This window comes from Abramis brama, assembly GCF_963993115.1.
Source record: "Abramis brama genome assembly, chromosome: 8".
NCBI lineage: Eukaryota > Metazoa > Chordata > Actinopteri > Cypriniformes > Leuciscidae > Abramis > Abramis brama.
In genome coordinates, this window is record NC_139970.1 from 26119481 (window position 1) to 26138462 (window position 18982).

At 47.7% G+C, this 18982-nt stretch overlaps 4 protein-coding genes across 5 annotated transcripts in view; all 4 read right to left on the bottom strand.

The window, feature by feature from the left end:
- LOC311087897 (collagen alpha-3(VI) chain-like) overlaps positions 1-18982 on the bottom strand; it is a 104270-nt gene that overhangs the window by 40843 nt on the left and 44445 nt on the right. The gene's annotated exons all lie outside the window — the stretch shown is intronic.
- On the bottom strand, positions 1051-9081 carry LOC311088652 (collagen alpha-3(VI) chain-like; the record flags this gene model as incomplete). The annotated part of the gene is made up of 8 exons (XM_084122897.1): positions 1051-1942; positions 2121-2783; positions 3878-4597; positions 4960-5556; positions 5744-6343; positions 6522-7121; positions 7390-7989; positions 8409-9081. Coding segments are annotated over 8 exons (5085 nt in total), but the record flags the coding sequence as incomplete, so codon positions are not given.
- Positions 9081-14308, bottom strand: LOC311088653 (collagen alpha-3(VI) chain-like). Its single transcript, XM_084122898.1, has 6 exons — positions 13636-14308; positions 12768-13367; positions 11984-12580; positions 10902-11621; positions 10034-10699; positions 9081-9855 (listed from the first exon to the last, which is right to left on the bottom strand). Exons 1-6 carry the CDS (start codon positions 14222-14224, stop codon positions 9224-9226), a joined length of 3804 nt encoding a protein of 1267 aa, XP_083979024.1. The 5' UTR covers positions 14225-14308; the 3' UTR covers positions 9081-9223.
- On the bottom strand, positions 14302-18902 carry LOC311088654 (collagen alpha-3(VI) chain-like; the record flags this gene model as incomplete). The annotated part of the gene is made up of 4 exons (XM_084122899.1): positions 14302-16167; positions 16307-17089; positions 17452-18048; positions 18236-18902. Coding segments are annotated over 4 exons (2745 nt in total), but the record flags the coding sequence as incomplete, so codon positions are not given.

Sequence of the window (18982 nt, forward strand, 5' to 3'; positions counted from 1 at the left end):
GCAGGGAAAGAGCTCCTTGTGCCATCTGAACCATCCAGCAGGAACACTACATCCCTCCTAGCCATCCTTCGCTCAGCTATGGGTAATGGAATGGAACACAAAGCCACGTGAGCCCTGGGTATCTGATATTGTCTGTGGGTGTGTGTGTGCTCTAGTCGGCAACTGCAAAAGGGAAAAAACGCTCCTATCCTTTCAGCTAGTTTACAGCCAATCTAACAGTCAAATGTTATTACTGTCTGCTAAAATAGCATCTAATTTTGGTCAGAGTAAAACTGCCTAAACTTACTGAATGCGGCAAAACGAGGTCTATAATTTAAAGGATATTTTCACCAAAAGACACAAACTGTGCCTAAAACTGACGAACGAGCGAATAAACAAACACATTAAAACTCAACACTGCTTAACACCCCAGAGAGTTTAAACCCATCGCTTGTTAGGCTAATTTCCCCCGCCTCTGCTAACACGCACCGCTAACAGAAACCGTTTAGTGTCTACGGCACGCTTTGCGAGGAGAGCTCAGTGTGCTGTTTTCTAGAGACGTGTGATAATCTGTCTTACCCGCCACAGTAGGTGTCATCGGCTTGACTTGTACAAGCACATTGTTGAGGGAGCTGATAAACTGCTGCTGGACACTGGGAAGGTCAGAGAATTCATTGATGGGCTGTGCATAGGTAGGGTCGTTGGCAATTCTCTGCACCTCTCTGCTCGAATTTCTGGTGCCGATGCCAAAAATCAAGATTCCGCTCTCTTTTAGGGCGGAGGCAGGTGTATCTATGTTATCGCTTGACCGTCCTCCACTGAGGAGGATAAGAATCTGAGGGACACCCTCTTGCTTTCTACTCCCCGCAGAGGCGGTGAAGACACTGTCCCTCACGTACTGGAGAGCTGCCCCCGTGTTGAGGGGTCTCCCTCCTCTATGCCTCAGACCTCTGACAGTGTTCAGGATCTCCCCTTTTGTTGCGTAGGTATTCAGATAGAAATTGACCTCAGCGTCTCTACTGTACTGCACCACAGAAACACGGTCTCTGTTTGCCTCTATGTTGAATCGCTCCACTACTCGTTGCACAAAATCACGCATTGCTGGGAATGTATTTCTAGTGCCATCTGAACCATCCAGCAAAAACACTACGTCCTTTCTGGGTATGGCGTCATCAGCTAGGAAAAGAAATCAGCATCATTAACACCACGTAATTTCAAAACATCTTAAAAATGTCACATTAATTCAACCACCGCATCGACTACCTAAGCTGTGGGTAATGGTCCCACTGCTCATTACTACTTAGGGAGATCAACAAAGCACAGCCTGTGAGCTAGCTGTCATAAAGTTCTGCCATGCACATACCAGTGAGAGTCGGTGAAGTTGGAGTGATGGGCATTGCAACAGCCTGGACAGAGGCCAGCAGCTGCTCTTGGACATTTGGGAGCTCACTGAAGTCGGACACGGACAGAGCATAATTGGGGTCGTATGAGATTCTCTGCAGTTCTCTGCTATCAGAGCCCCTCGATCCAATTCCAAAGGTCAAGACGCCAAGCTCTTTCAGAGAGGAGGCTGCTGCATCAACACTGTCGAGAGACCTCCCCCCGCTAAGCAAGATCAGTATCTGCGGCACACCCTCCAACCGTCTGCTGCCGGAGGAGGCAGTAAATACATTGTCTCTGACGTACTGGAGAGCTGCCCCCGTGTAGAGGGGTCTACCTCCTTTGTGTCTCAGACCTCTGACACGGTCAAGAACCTCTTCCTTTGTCGTGTAGCTATTTAGATAGAAATGGACCTCGGCTTCTCTACTGTACTGCACCACAGAAACACGGTCTCTGTTTGACTCTATGGTGTATTGCTCCACTACTCTCTGCACAAAATCACGCATAGCTGGGAAAGAATTCCTAGTGCCATCTGAACCGTCCAGCAGAAACACTATGTCCTTTCTGGGTGTGACGTAATCAGCTAGGAGGGGGAAAAACAGCATCATTAACACCAAGTAATGTGCATAACGTTCATAAGCCTTCAGAATGACACTTCGGTTCATCACCTCATTAACTCTCTGAGCTATGGTTAAAAAAAGTAGGGACATCATGAAGAAAAACAAGACACAGTGTATTGTAAAGTACTGCAACGCACGTACCGGTAACAGTCTGTGAAGTTGGAGTGATGGGAATTGAAACAGCCTTGACAGAGGCCAGCAGCTGCTCTTGGACATTTGGAAGCTCACTGAAGTCGGACACGGACAGAGCATAATTGGGGTCGTATGAAATTCTCTGCAATTCTCTGCTATCAGAGCCCCTCGATCCTATTCCAAAAGTCAAGATGCCAAGCTCTTTCAGAGAGGAGGCTGCTGCCTCAACACTGTCAAATGACCTTCCCCCGCTAAGCAAAACCAGTATCTGCGGCACACCCTCCACCCGTCTGCTGCCGGAGGAGGCAGTAAAGACATTGTCTATGACGTACTGGAGCGCTGCCCCCGTGTAAAGGGGTCTGCCTCCTTTGTGCCGCAGACCTCTGACACTGTCAAGAACTTGTTCCTTTGTCTTGAACGTGTTTAGATAGAAATGGGCCTCTGGGTCTCTGCTGTACTGGACCACAGAAACTTGATCTCTGTTCTCAGATACTTCCAATTTCTCCACCATTCTTTGCACAAATTCTTTCATTGCTGGGAACCCATTCCTAGTGGCATCCGATCCATCCAGCAGGAAGACAACATCTCTCCTCTGTCTACGGCCCTCAGCTAAAAACAGACATATTCGTGGGTCAGGTGGGGGACATTGTAAGGAGAGAAAAAAGAAAAAAACACACACAATGCATTACACACTTGGGGCCCTATCTTGCACCCAGCGCAATTGACTTTGTACACCGACGCATGTATCATTCCTATTTTGCACCCGCGCAAAGCGTGCTTTTCCCTCCACAGAAGCACGTCGCTAAACTAGGGAATGAACTTGCGCTCCCTGGGCGGTTCAGCGCAAAAAAGGAGGCGTGTTCCGGCGCAAACGTTCCTTCATGCTATTTTGCAGGTTTAGAAAACAATTGCGCCACTAACCAGGAAAAAATAGTTTAAAGTCAGTGGCGAGTTGCGCATGTTATTCATATGCTATTTTAAGGGCGCATGCTTGGCCATAATCAATGTAGCGTGTGCACAACGCGCATACACTTTGATTCTCTCATCTACAAGCAGCAGTTTTCATTTTTGCAAATCATACATTATTATGATAGATAGATAGATAGATAGATAGATAGATAGATAGATAGATAGATAGATAGATAGATAGACAATTTATTATAAAAGCATACATCTAGCTTACACATTTACCCAAATTATCATACGCCTTTTTAACCGAAGTTAATTTGGGTGGGTTTCTCCATCCCCAACGTCCCTGACGAGAGGTTGCTCTCCTTGGCTGTGAACCGCTCCTGGCGCGCGTCTGGCAAATCCGCCGTTATAATAGGAACCCGCTTTAGAACAAAGCGCGTCTGCTCTTAAAGGGAATGTGAGATGACGCTCTGATTGGTTTATTTCACGTTACGCCCAAACCACACCTATGAATAATGAAGCTACTTCAGACCAACCCATTTTAGATTTGCGCCTGGCGCAAGAGTCATTTATCCCGCTGGGAAAATAGCAACAGCGCCAAGACCCGCCCACAAAGTTACTTGCGCTTTGCGCTTTGACACTTGCGTTTCAGATCGTTAAAATAGGGCCCTTGGTGCTCGATCATGCTTTTTGTGTTTTCGATATCGCGTCACCTCCCGTAAAGTTTTACTCTTCAGGAAGAAATACATTTCCTTCTGCAACTCATTAGAACTAGAGGAACAATATGGCACATTTCTCTACGACCATAATAAAAGGAGAGGAATTACAGGAAGCCGGTTTGGCTTTTTTCTTACCTATCGTCGTGGTGGTGATAGACGTTCCCTCTACAAAGACCGTGTTAATGTTGGTGAAAAGCTGCTGCTGGACACTGGGAAGGTCAGCAAAGTCACTCACTGAGAGTGCATAGCTAGGTTCATTGGAGATCTTCTGGAGTTCCCTGCTGTCTGAGCTCCTCGACCCTATCGCAAAGATGAGCACTCCCAGCTCTTTCAGGGATGAGGCTGGTGTGTCAACATTATCAAATGACTTTCCACCACTCAGCAGAATCAGTAACTGAGGAACACCTTCTACAAGTCTGCTTCCAGAGGAGGCAGTGAAGACATTGTCCCTCACGTACTGCAGAGCTGCCCCTGTGTTGAGGGGTCTCCCTCCTTTGTGCATCAGACCCCTGAGCGTGTCAAGCACGTCCTCCTTTCTTGAGTATGTGTTAAGATAGAAATGGGCCTCTGGATCTCTGCTGTACTGGACCACAGACACATGGTCTCCTTTCTCAGACACATTCAGTCTCTCCACCATCCTCTCAACAAAGTCACGCATTGCAGGGAAAGAGCTCCTTGTGCCATCTGAACCATCCAGCAGGAACACTACATCCCTCCTAGCCATCCTTCGCTCAGCTATGGGTAATGGAATGGAACACAAAGTCACGTGAGCCCTGGGTATCTGATATTGTCTGTGGGTGTGTGTGTGCTCTAGTCGGCAACTGCAAAAGGGAAAAAACGCTCCTATCCTTTCAGCTAGTTTACAGCCAATCTAACAGTCAAATGTTATTACTGTCTGCTAAAATAGCATCTAATTTTGGTCAGAGTAAAACTGCCTAAACTTACTGAATGCGGCAAAACGAGGTCTATAATTTAAAGGATATTTTCACCAAAAGACACAAACTGTGCCTAAAACTGACGAACGAGCGAATAAACAAACACATTAAAACTCAACACTGCTTAACACCCCAGAGAGTTTAAACCCATCGCTTGTTAGGCTAATTTCCCCCGCCTCTGCTAACACGCACCGCTAACAGAAACCGTTTAGTGTCTACGGCACGCTTTGCGAGGAGAGCTCAGTGTGCTGTTTTCTAGAGACGTGTGATAATCTGTCTTACCCGCCACAGTAGGTGTCATCGGCTTGACTTGTACAAGCACATTGTTGAGGGAGCTGATAAACTGCTGCTGGACACTGGGAAGGTCAGAGAATTCATTGATGGGCTGTGCATAGGTAGGGTCGTTGGCAATTCTCTGCACCTCTCTGCTCGAATTTCTGGTGCCGATGCCAAAAATCAAGATTCCGCTCTCTTTTAGGGCGGAGGCAGGTGTATCTATGTTATCGCTTGACCGTCCTCCACTGAGGAGGATAAGAATCTGAGGGACACCCTCTTGCTTTCTACTCCCCGCAGAGGAGGTGAAGACACTGTCCCTCACGTACTGGAGAGCTGCCCCCGTGTTGAGGGGTCTCCCTCCTCTATGCCTCAGACCTCTGACAGTGTTCAGGATCTCCCCTTTTGTTGCGTAGGTATTCAGATAGAAATTGACCTCAGCGTCTCTACTGTACTGCACCACAGAAACACGGTCTCTGTTTGCCTCTATGTTGAATCGCTCCACTACTCGTTGCACAAAATCACGCATTGCTGGGAATGTATTTCTAGTGCCATCTGAACCATCCAGCAAAAACACTACGTCCTTTCTGGGTATGGCGTCATCAGCTAGGAAAAGAAATCAGCATCATTAACACCACGTAATTTCAAAACATCTTAAAAATGTCACATTAATTCAACCACCGCATCGACTACCTAAGCTGTGGGTAATGGTCCCACTGCTCATTACTACTTAGGGAGATCAACAAAGCACAGCCTGTGAGCTAGCTGTCATAAAGTTCTGCCATGCACATACCAGTGAGAGTCGGTGAAGTTGGAGTGATGGGCATTGCAACAGCCTGGACAGAGGCCAGCAGCTGCTCTTGGACATTTGGGAGCTCACTGAAGTCGGACACGGACAGAGCATAATTGGGGTCGTATGAGATTCTCTGCAGTTCTCTGCTATCAGAGCCCCTCGATCCAATTCCAAAGGTCAAGACGCCAAGCTCTTTCAGAGAGGAGGCTGCTGCATCAACACTGTCGAGAGACCTCCCCCCGCTAAGCAAGATCAGTATCTGCGGCACACCCTCCAACCGTCTGCTGCCGGAGGAGGCAGTAAATACATTGTCTCTGACGTACTGGAGAGCTGCCCCCGTGTAGAGGGGTCTACCTCCTTTGTGTCTCAGACCTCTGACACGGTCAAGAACCTCTTCCTTTGTCGTGTAGCTATTTAGATAGAAATGGACCTCGGCTTCTCTACTGTACTGCACCACAGAAACACGGTCTCTGTTTGACTCTATGGTGTATTGCTCCACTACTCTCTGCACAAAATCACGCATAGCTGGGAAAGAATTCCTAGTGCCATCTGAACCGTCCAGCAGAAACACTATGTCCTTTCTGGGTGTGACGTAATCAGCTAGGAGGGGGAAAAACAGCATCATTAACACCAAGTAATGTGCATAACGTTCATAAGCCTTCAGAATGACACTTCGGTTCATCACCTCATTAACTCTCTGAGCTATGGTTAAAAAAAGTAGGGACATCATGAAGAAAAACAAGACACAGTGTATTGTAAAGTACTGCAACGCACGTACCGGTAACAGTCTGTGAAGTTGGAGTGATGGGAATTGAAACAGCCTTGACAGAGGCCAGCAGCTGCTCTTGGACATTTGGAAGCTCACTGAAGTCGGACACGGACAGAGCATAATTGGGGTCGTATGAAATTCTCTGCAATTCTCTGCTATCAGAGCCCCTCGATCCTATTCCAAAAGTCAAGATGCCAAGCTCTTTCAGAGAGGAGGCTGCTGCCTCAACACTGTCAAATGACCTTCCCCCGCTAAGCAAAACCAGTATCTGCGGCACACCCTCCACCCGTCTGCTGCCGGAGGAGGCAGTAAAGACATTGTCTATGACGTACTGGAGCGCTGCCCCCGTGTATAGGGGTCTGCCTCCTTTGTGCCGCAGACCTCTGACACTGTCAAGAACTTGTTCCTTTGTCTTGAACGTGTTTAGATAGAAATGGGCCTCTGGGTCTCTGCTGTACTGGACCACAGAAACTTGATCTCTGTTCTCAGATACTTCCAATTTCTCCACCATTCTTTGCACAAATTCTTTCATTGCTGGGAACCCATTCCTAGTGGCATCCGATCCATCCAGCAGGAAGACAACATCTCTCCTCTGTCTACGGCCCTCAGCTAAAAACAGACATATTCGTGGGTCAGGTGGGGGACATTGTAAGGAGAGAAAAAAGAAAAAAACACACACAATGCATTACACACTTGGTGCTCGATCATGCTTTTTGTGTTTTCGATATCGCGTCACCTCCCGTAAAGTTTTACTCTTCAGGAAGAAATACATTTCCTTCTGCAACTCATTAGAACTAGAGGAACAATATGGCACATTTCTCTACGACCATAATAAAAGGAGAGGAATTACAGGAAGCCGGTTTGGCTTTTTTCTTACCTATCGTCGTGGTGGTGATAGACGTTCCCTCTACAAAGACCGTGTTAATGTTGGTGAAAAGCTGCTGCTGGACACTGGGAAGGTCAGCAAAGTCACTCACTGAGAGTGCATAGGTAGGTTCATTGGAGATCTTCTGGAGTTCCCTGCTGTCTGAGCTCCTCGACCCTATCGCAAAGATGAGCACTCCCAGCTCTTTCAGGGATGAGGCTGGTGTGTCAACATTATCAAATGACTTTCCACCACTCAGCAGAATCAGTAACTGAGGAACACCTTCTACAAGTCTGCTTCCAGAGGAGGCAGTGAAGACATTGTCCCTCACGTACTGCAGAGCTGCCCCTGTGTTGAGGGGTCTCCCTCCTTTGTGCATCAGACCCCTGAGCGTGTCAAGCACGTCCTCCTTTCTTGAGTATGTGTTAAGATAGAAATGGGCCTCTGGATCTCTGCTGTACTGGACCACAGACACATGGTCTCCTTTCTCAGACACATTCAGTCTCTCCACCATCCTCTCAACAAAGTCACGCATTGCAGGGAAAGAGCTCCTTGTGCCATCTGAACCATCCAGCAGGAACACTACATCCCTCCTAGCCATCCTTCGCTCAGCTATGGGTAATGGAATGGAACACAAAGTCACGTGAGCCCTGGGTATCTGATATTGTCTGTGGGTGTGTGTGTGCTCTAGTCGGCAACTGCAAAAGGGAAAAAACGCTCCTATCCTTTCAGCTAGTTTACAGCCAATCTAACAGTCAAATGTTATTACTGTCTGCTAAAATAGCATCTAATTTTGGTCAGAGTAAAACTGCCTAAACTTACTGAATGCGGCAAAACGAGGTCTATAATTTAAAGGATATTTTCACCAAAAGACACAAACTGTGCCTAAAACTGACGAACGAGCGAATAAACAAACACATTAAAACTCAACACTGCTTAACACCCCAGAGAGTTTAAACCCATCGCTTGTTAGGCTAATTTCCCCCGCCTCTGCTAACACGCACCGCTAACAGAAACCGTTTAGTGTCTACGGCACGCTTTGCGAGGAGAGCTCAGTGTGCTGTTTTCTAGAGACGTGTGATAATCTGTCTTACCCGCCACAGTAGGTGTCATCGGCTTGACTTGTACAAGCACATTGTTGAGGGAGCTGATAAACTGCTGCTGGACACTGGGAAGGTCAGAGAATTCATTGATGGGCTGTGCATAGGTAGGGTCGTTGGCAATTCTCTGCACCTCTCTGCTCGAATTTCTGGTGCCGATGCCAAAAATCAAGATTCCGCTCTCTTTTAGGGCGGAGGCAGGTGTATCTATGTTATCGCTTGACCGTCCTCCACTGAGGAGGATAAGAATCTGAGGGACACCCTCTTGCTTTCTACTCCCCGCAGAGGCGGTGAAGACACTGTCCCTCACGTACTGGAGAGCTGCCCCCGTGTTGAGGGGTCTCCCTCCTCTATGCCTCAGACCTCTGACAGTGTTCAGGATCTCCCCTTTTGTTGCGTAGGTATTCAGATAGAAATTGACCTCAGCGTCTCTACTGTACTGCACCACAGAAACACGGTCTCTGTTTGCCTCTATGTTGAATTGCTCCACTACTCGTTGCACAAAATCACGCATTGCTGGGAATGTATTTCTAGTGCCATCTGAACCATCCAGCAAAAACACTACGTCCTTTCTGGGTATGGCGTCATCAGCTAGGAAAAGAAATCAGCATCATTAACACCACGTAATTTCAAAACATCTTAAAAATGTCACATTAATTCAACCACCGCATCGACTACCTAAGCTGTGGGTAATGGTCCCACTGCTCATTACTACTTAGGGAGATCAACAAAGCACAGCCTGTGAGCTAGCTGTCATAAAGTTCTGCCATGCACATACCAGTGAGAGTCGGTGAAGTTGGAGTGATGGGCATTGCAACAGCCTGGACAGAGGCCAGCAGCTGCTCTTGGACATTTGGGAGCTCACTGAAGTCGGACACGGACAGAGCATAATTGGGGTCGTATGAGATTCTCTGCAGTTCTCTGCTATCAGAGCCCCTCGATCCAATTCCAAAGGTCAAGACGCCAAGCTCTTTCAGAGAGGAGGCTGCTGCATCAACACTGTCGAGAGACCTCCCCCCGCTAAGCAAGATCAGTATCTGCGGCACACCCTCCAACCGTCTGCTGCCGGAGGAGGCAGTAAATACATTGTCTCTGACGTACTGGAGAGCTGCCCCCGTGTAGAGGGGTCTACCTCCTTTGTGTCTCAGACCTCTGACACGGTCAAGAACCTCTTCCTTTGTCGTGTAGCTATTTAGATAGAAATGGACCTCGGCTTCTCTACTGTACTGCACCACAGAAACACGGTCTCTGTTTGACTCTATGGTGTATTGCTCCACTACTCTCTGCACAAAATCACGCATAGCTGGGAAAGAATTCCTAGTGCCATCTGAACCGTCCAGCAGAAACACTATGTCCTTTCTGGGTGTGACGTAATCAGCTAGGAGGGGGAAAAACAGCATCATTAACACCAAGTAATGTGCATAACGTTCATAAGCCTTCAGAATGACACTTCGGTTCATCACCTCATTAACTCTCTGAGCTATGGTTAAAAAAAGTAGGGACATCATGAAGAAAAACAAGACACAGTGTATTGTAAAGTACTGCAACGCACGTACCGGTAACAGTCTGTGAAGTTGGAGTGATGGGAATTGAAACAGCCTTGACAGAGGCCAGCAGCTGCTCTTGGACATTTGGAAGCTCACTGAAGTCGGACACGGACAGAGCATAATTGGGGTCGTATGAAATTCTCTGCAATTCTCTGCTATCAGAGCCCCTCGATCCTATTCCAAAAGTCAAGATGCCAAGCTCTTTCAGAGAGGAGGCTGCTGCCTCAACACTGTCAAATGACCTTCCCCCGCTAAGCAAAACCAGTATCTGCGGCACACCCTCCACCCGTCTGCTGCCGGAGGAGGCAGTAAAGACATTGTCTATGACGTACTGGAGCGCTGCCCCCGTGTAAAGGGGTCTGCCTCCTTTGTGCCGCAGACCTCTGACACTGTCAAGAACTTGTTCCTTTGTCTTGAACGTGTTTAGATAGAAATGGGCCTCTGGGTCTCTGCTGTACTGGACCACAGAAACTTGATCTCTGTTCTCAGATACTTCCAATTTCTCCACCATTCTTTGCACAAATTCTTTCATTGCTGGGAACCCATTCCTAGTGGCATCCGATCCATCCAGCAGGAAGACAACATCTCTCCTCTGTCTACGGCCCTCAGCTAAAAACAGACATATTCGTGGGTCAGGTGGGGGACATTGTAAGGAGAGAAAAAAGAAAAAAACACACACAATGCATTACACACTTGGTGCTCGATCATGCTTTTTGTGTTTTCGATATCGCGTCACCTCCCGTAAAGTTTTACTCTTCAGGAAGAAATACATTTCCTTCTGCAACTCATTAGAACTAGAGGAACAATATGGCACATTTCTCTACGACCATAATAAAAGGAGAGGAATTACAGGAAGCCGGTTTGGCTTTTTTCTTACCTATCGTCGTGGTGGTGATAGACGTTCCCTCTACAAAGACCGTGTTAATGTTGGTGAAAAGCTGCTGCTGGACACTGGGAAGGTCAGCAAAGTCACTCACTGAGAGTGCATAGCTAGGCTCATTGGAGATCTTCTGGAGTTCCCTGCTGTCTGAGCTCCTCGACCCTATCGCAAAGATGAGCACTCCCAGCTCTTTCAGGGATGAGGCTGGTGTGTCAACATTATCAAATGACTTTCCACCACTCAGCAGAATCAGTGACTGAGGAACACCTTCTACAAGTCTGCTTCCAGAGGAGGCAGTGAAGACATTGTCCCTCACGTACTGCAGAGCTGCCCCTGTGTTGAGGGGTCTCCCTCCTTTGTGCATCAGACCCCTGAGCGTGTCAAGCACGTCCTCCTTTCTTGAGTATGTGTTAAGATAGAAATGGGCCTCTGGATCTCTGCTGTACTGGACCACAGACACATGGTCTCCTTTCTCAGACACATTCAGTCTCTCCACCATCCTCTCAACAAAGTCACGCATTGCAGGGAAAGAGCTCCTTGTGCCATCTGAACCATCCAGCAGGAACACTACATCCCTCCTAGCCATCCTTCGCTCAGCTATGGGTAATGGAATGGAACACAAAGTCACGTGAGCCCTGGGTATCTGATATTGTCTGTGGGTGTGTGTGTGCTCTAGTCGGCAACTGCAAAAGGGAAAAAACGCTCCTATCCTTTCAGCTAGTTTACAGCCAATCTAACAGTCAAATGTTATTACTGTCTGCTAAAATAGCATCTAATTTTGGTCAGAGTAAAACTGCCTAAACTTACTGAATGCGGCAAAACGAGGTCTATAATTTAAAGGATATTTTCACCAAAAGACACAAACTGTGCCTAAAACTGACGAACGAGCGAATAAACAAACACATTAAAACTCAACACTGCTTAACACCCCAGAGAGTTTAAACCCATCGCTTGTTAGGCTAATTTCCCCCGCCTCTGCTAACACGCACCGCTAACAGAAACCGTTTAGTGTCTACGGCACGCTTTGCGAGGAGAGCTCAGTGTGCTGTTTTCTAGAGACGTGTGATAATCTGTCTTACCCGCCACAGTAGGTGTCATCGGCTTGACTTGTACAAGCACATTGTTGAGGGAGCTGATAAACTGCTGCTGGACACTGGGAAGGTCAGAGAATTCATTGATGGGCTGTGCATAGGTAGGGTCGTTGGCAATTCTCTGCACCTCTCTGCTCGAATTTCTGGTGCCGATGCCAAAAATCAAGATTCCGCTCTCTTTTAGGGCGGAGGCAGGTGTATCTATGTTATCGCTTGACCGTCCTCCACTGAGGAGGATAAGAATCTGAGGGACACCCTCTTGCTTTCTACTCCCCGCAGAGGCGGTGAAGACACTGTCCCTCACGTACTGGAGAGCTGCCCCCGTGTTGAGGGGTCTCCCTCCTCTATGCCTCAGACCTCTGACAGTGTTCAGGATCTCCCCTTTTGTTGCGTAGGTATTCAGATAGAAATTGACCTCAGCGTCTCTACTGTACTGCACCACAGAAACACGGTCTCTGTTTGCCTCTATGTTGAATTGCTCCACTACTCGTTGCACAAAATCACGCATTGCTGGGAATGTATTTCTAGTGCCATCTGAACCATCCAGCAAAAACACTACGTCCTTTCTGGGTATGGCGTCATCAGCTAGGAAAAGAAATCAGCATCATTAACACCACGTAATTTCAAAACATCTTAAAAATGTCACATTAATTCAACCACCGCATCGACTACCTAAGCTGTGGGTAATGGTCCCACTGCTCATTACTACTTAGGGAGATCAACAAAGCACAGCCTGTGAGCTAGCTGTCATAAAGTTCTGCCATGCACATACCAGTGAGAGTCGGTGAAGTTGGAGTGATGGGCATTGCAACAGCCTGGACAGAGGCCAGCAGCTGCTCTTGGACATTTGGGAGCTCACTGAAGTCGGACACGGACAGAGCATAATTGGGGTCGTATGAAATTCTCTGCAGTTCTCTGCTATCAGAGCCCCTCGATCCTATTCCAAAAGTCAAGATGCCAAGCTCTTTCAGAGAGGAGGCTGCTGCCTCAACACTGTCAAATGACCTTCCCCCGCTAAGCAAAACCAGTATCTGCGGCACACCCTCCACCCGTCTGCTGCCGGAGGAGGCAGTAAAGACATTGTCTATGACGTACTGGAGCGCTGCCCCCGTGTAAAGGGGTCTACCTCCTTTGTGCCGCAGACCTCTGACACTGTCAAGAACTTGTTCCTTTGTCTTGAACGTGTTTAGATAGAAATGGGCCTCTGGGTCTCTGCTGTACTGGACCACAGAAACTTGATCTCTGTTCTCAGATACTTCCAATTTCTCCACCATTCTTTGCACAAATTCTTTCATTGCTGGGAACCCATTCCTAGTGGCATCCGATCCATCCAGCAGGAAGACAACATCTCTCCTCTGTCTACGGCCCTCAGCTAAAAACAGACATATTCGTGGGTCAGGTGGGGGACATTGTAAGGAGAGAAAAAATAAAAAAACACACACAATGCATTACACACTTGGTGCTCGATCATGCTTTTTGTGTTTTCGATATCGCGTCACCTCCCGTAAAGTTTTACTCTTCAGGAAGAAATACATTTCCTTCTGCAACTCATTAGAACTAGAGGAACAATATGGCACATTTCTCTACGACCATAATAAAAGGAGAGGAATTACAGGAAGCCGGTTTGGCTTTTTTCTTACCTATCGTCGTGGTGGTGATAGACGTTCCCTCTACAAAGACCGTGTTAATGTTGGTGAAAAGCTGCTGCTGGACACTGGGAAGGTCAGCAAAGTCACTCACTGAGAGTGCATAGCTAGGCTCATTGGAGATCTTCTGGAGTTCCCTGCTGTCTGAGCTCCTCGACCCTATCGCAAAGATGAGCACTCCCAGCTCTTTCAGGGATGAGGCTGGTGTGTCAACATTATCAAATGACTTTCCACCACTCAGCAGAATCAGTAACTGAGGCACACCTTCTACAAGTCTGCTTCCAGAGGAGGCAGTGAAGACATTGTCCCTCACGTACTGCAGAGCTGCCCCTGTGTTGAGGGGTCTCCCTCCTTTGTGCATCAGACCCCTGAGCGTGTCAAGCACGTCCTCCTTTCTTGAGTATGTGTTAAGATAGAAATGGGCCTCTGGATCTCTGCTGTACTGGACCACAGACACATGGTCTCCTTTCTCAGACACATTCAGTCTCTCCACCATCCTCTCAACAAAGTCACGCATTGCAGGGAAAGAGCCCCTTGTGCCATCTGAACCATCCAGCAGGAACACTACATCCCTCCTAGCCATCCTTCGCTCAGCTATGGGTAATGGAATGGAACACAAAGTCACGTGAGCCCTGGGTATCTGATATTGTCTGTGGGTGTGTGTGTGCTCTAGTCGGCAACTGCAAAAGGGAAAAAACGCTCCTATCCTTTCAGCTAGTTTACAGCCAATCTAACAGTCAAATGTTATTACTGTCTGCTAAAATAGCATCTAATTTTGGTCAGAGTAAAACTGCCTAAACTTACTGAATGCGGCAAAACGAGGTCTATAATTTAAAGGATATTTTCACCAAAAGACACAAACTGTGCCTAAAACTGACGAACGAGCGAATAAACAAACACATTAAAACTCAACACTGCTTAACACCCCAGAGAGTTTAAACCCATCGCTTGTTAGGCTAATTTCCCCCGCCTCTGCTAACACGCACCGCTAACAGAAACCGTTTAGTGTCTACGGCACGCTTTGCGAGGAGAGCTCAGTGTGCTGTTTTCTAGAGACGTGTGATAATCTGTCTTACCCGCCACAGTAGGTGTCATCGGCTTGACTTGTACAAGCACATTGTTGAGGGAGCTGATAAACTGCTGCTGGACACTGGGAAGGTCAGAGAATTCATTGATGGGCTGTGCATAGGTAGGGTCGTTGGCAATTCTCTGCACCTCTCTGCTCGAATTTCTGGTGCCGATGCCAAAAATCAAGATTCCGCTCTCTTTTAGGGCGGAGGCAGGTGTATCTATGTTATCGCTTGACCGTCCTCCACTGAGGAGGATAAGAATCTGAGGGACACCCTCTTGCTTTCTACTCCCCGCAGAGGCGGTGAAGACACTGTCCCTCACGTACTGGAGAGCTGCCCCCGTGTTGAGGGGTCTCCCTCCTCTATGCCTCAGACCTCTGACAGTGTTCAGGATCTCCCCTTTTGTTGCGTAGGTATTCAGATAGAAATTGACCTCAGCGTCTCTACTGTACTGCACCACAGAAACACGGTCTCTGTTTGCCTCTATGTTGAATTGCTCCACTACTCGTTGCACAAAATCACGCATTGCTGGGAATGTATTTCTAGTGCCATCTGAACCATCCAGCAAAAACACTACGTCCTTTCTGGGTATGGCGTCATCAGCTAGGAAAAGAAATCAGCATCATTAACACCACGTAATTTCAAAACATCTTAAAAATGTCACATTAATTCAACCACCGCATCGACTACCTAAGCTGTGGGTAATGGTCCCACTGCTCATTACTACTTAGGGAGATCAACAAAGCACAGCCTGTGAGCTAGCTGTCATAAAGTTCTGCCATGCACATACCAGTGAGAGTCGGTGAAGTTGGAGTGATGGGCATTGCAACAGCCTGGACAGAGGCCAGCAGCTGCTCTTGGACATTTGGGAGCTCACTGAAGTCGGACACGGACAGAGCATAATTGGGGTCGTATGAGATTCTCTGCAGTTCTCTGCTATCAGAGCCCCTCGATCCTATTCCAAAAGTCAAGATGCCAAGCTCTTTCAGAGAGGAGGCTGCTGCCTCAACACTGTCAAATGACCTTCCCCCGCTAAGCAAAACCAGTATCTGCGGCACACCCTCCACCCTTCTGCTGCCGGAGGAGGCAGTAAAGACATTGTCTATGACGTACTGGAGCGCTGCCCCCGTGTAAAGGGGTCTGCCTCCTTTGTGCCGCAGACCTCTGACACTGTCAAGAACTTGTTCCTTTGTCTTGAACGTGTTTAGATAGAAATGGGCCTCTGGGTCTCTGCTGTACTGGACCACAGAAACTTGATCTCTGTTCTCAGATACTTCCAATTTCTCCACCATTCTTTGCACAAATTCTTTCATTGCTGGGAACCCATTCCTAGTGGCATCCGATCCATCCAGCAGGAAGACAACATCTCTCCTCTGTCTACGGCCCTCAGCTAAAAACAGACATATTCGTGGGTCAGGTGGGGGACATTGTAAGGAGAGAAAAAAGAAAAAAACACACACAATGCATTACACACTTGGTGCTCGATCATGCTTTTTGTGTTTTCGATATCGCGTCACCTCCCGTAAAGTTTTACTCTTCAGGAAGAAATACATTTCCTTCTGCAACTCATTAGAACTAGAGGAACAATATGGCACATTTCTCTACGACCATAATAAAAGGAGAGGAATTACAGGAAGCCGGTTTGGCTTTTTTCTTACCTATCGTCGTGGTGGTGATAGACGTTCCCTCTACAAAGACCGTGTTAATGTTGGTGAAAAGCTGCTGCTGGACACTGGGAAGGTCAGCAAAGTCACTCACTGAGAGTGCATAGCTAGGCTCATTGGAGATCTTCTGGAGTTCCCTGCTGTCTGAGCTCCTCGACCCTATCGCAAAGATGAGCACTCCCAGCTCTTTCAGGGATGAGGCTGGTGTGTCAACATTATCAAATGACTTTCCACCACTCAGCAGAATCAGTAACTGAGGCACACCTTCTACAAGTCTGCTTCCAGAGGAGGCAGTGAAGACATTGTCCCTCACGTACTGCAGAGCTGCCCCTGTGTTGAGGGGTCTCCCTCCTTTGTGCATCAGACCCCTGAGCGTGTCAAGCACGTCCTCCTTTCTTGAGTATGTGTTAAGATAGAAATGGGCCTCTGGATCTCTGCTGTACTGGACCACAGACACATGGTCTCCTTTCTCAGACACATTCAGTCTCTCCACCATCCTCTCAACAAAGTCACGCATTGCAGGGAAAGAGCTCCTTGTGCCATCTGAACCATCCAGCAGGAACACTACATCCCTCCTAGCCATCCTTCGCTCAGCTATGGGTAATGGAATGGAACACAAAGTCACGTGAGCCCTGGGTATCTGATATTGTCTGTGGGTGTGTGTGTGCTCTAGTCGGCAACTGCAAAAGGGAAAAAACGCTCCTATCCTTTCAGCTAGTTTACAGCCAATCTAACAGTCAAATGTTATTACTGTCTGCTAAAATAGCATCTAATTTTGGTCAGAGTAAAACTGCCTAAACTTACTGAATGCGGCAAAACGAGGTCTATAATTTAAAGGATATTTTCACCAAAAGACACAAACTGTGCCTAAAACTGACGAACGAGCGAATAAACAAACACATTAAAACTCAACACTGCTTAACACCCCAGAGAGTTTAAACCCATCGCTTGTTAGGCTAATTTCCCCCGCCTCTGCTAACACGCACCGCTAACAGAAACCGTTTAGTGTCTACGGCACGCTTTGCGAGGAGAGCTCAGTGTGCTGTTTTCTAGAGACGTGTGATAATCTGTCTTACCCGCCACAGTAGGTGTCATCGGCTTGACTTGTACAAGCACATTGTTGAGGGAGCTGATAAACTGCTGCTGGACACTGGGAAGGTCAGAGAATTCATTGATGGGCTGTGCATAGGTAGGGTCGTTGGCAATTCTCTGCACCTCTCTGCTCGAATTTCTGGTGCCGATGCCAAAAATCAAGATTCCGCTCTCTTTTAGGGCGGAGGCAGGTGTATCTATGTTATCGCTTGACCGTCCTCCACTGAGGAGGATAAGAATCTGAGGGACACCCTCTTGCTTTCTACTCCCCGCAGAGGCGGTGAAGACACTGTCCCTCACGTACTGGAGAGCTGCCCCCGTGTTGAGGGGTCTCCCTCCTCTATGCCTCAGACCTCTGACAGTGTTCAGGATCTCCCCTTTTGTTGCGTAGGTATTCAGATAGAAATTGACCTCAGCGTCTCTACTGTACTGCACCACAGAAACACGGTCTCTGTTTGCCTCTATGTTGAATTGCTCCACTACTCGTTGCACAAAATCACGCATTGCTGGGAATGTATTTCTAGTGCCATCTGAACCATCCAGCAAAAACACTACGTCCTTTCTGGGTATGGCGTCATCAGCTAGGAAAAGAAATCAGCATCATTAACACCACGTAATTTCAAAACATCTTAAAAATGTCACATTAATTCAACCACCGCATCGACTACCTAAGCTGTGGGTAATGGTCCCACTGCTCATTACTACTTAGGGAGATCAACAAAGCACAGCCTGTGAGCTAGCTGTCATAAAGTTCTGCCATGCACATACCAGTGAGAGTCGGTGAAGTTGGAGTGATGGGCATTGCAACAGCCTGGACAGAGGCCAGCAGCTGCTCTTGGACATTTGGGAGCTCACTGAAGTCGGACACGGACAGAGCATAATTGGGGTCGTATGAGATTCTCTGCAGTTCTCTGCTATCAGAGCCCCTCGATCCTATTCCAAAAGTCAAGATGCCAAGCTCTTTCAGAGAGGAGGCTGCTGCCTCAACACTGTCAAATGACCTTCCCCCGCTAAGCAAAACCAGTATCTGCGGCACACCCTCCACCCTTCTGCTGCCGGAGGAGGCAGTAAAGACATTGTCTATGACGTACTGGAGCGCTGCCCCCGTGTAAAGGGGTCTGCCTCCTTTGTGCCGCAGACCTCTGACACTGTCAAGAACTTGTTCCTTTGTCTTGAACGTGTTTAGATAGAAATGGGCCTCTGGGTCTCTGCTGTACTGGACCACAGAAACTTGATCTCTGTTCTCAGATACTTCCAATTTCTCCACCATTCTTTGCACAAATTCTTTCATTGCTGGGAACCCATTCCTAGTGGCATCCGATCCATCCAGCAGGAAGACAACATCTCTCCTCTGTCTACGGCCCTCAGCTAAAAACAGACATATTCGTGGGTCAGGTGGGGGACATTGTAAGGAGAGAAAAAAGAAAAAAACACACACAATGCATTACACACTTGGTGCTCGATCATGCTTTTTGTGTTTTCGATATCGCGTCACCTCCCGTAAAGTTTTACTCT

What these genes read in the sequence shown, in the direction of transcription:
- LOC311088653 (XM_084122898.1), bottom strand. Translation starts at nt 14,224, where the DNA reads ATGGCTAGGAGGGATGTAGTGTTCCTGCTGGATGGTTCAGATGGCACA. An exon ending in TATCACCACCACGACGATAG is followed by an intron (nt 13,368 to 13,635) that starts GTAAGAAAAAAG and finishes GTCTGTTTTTAG; the next exon opens with CTGAGGGCCGTAGACAGAGG. An exon ending in GATGACACCTACTGTGGCGG is followed by an intron (nt 11,622 to 11,983) that starts GTAAGACAGATT and finishes GCTGTAAACTAG; the next exon opens with CTGAAAGGATAGGAGCGTTT.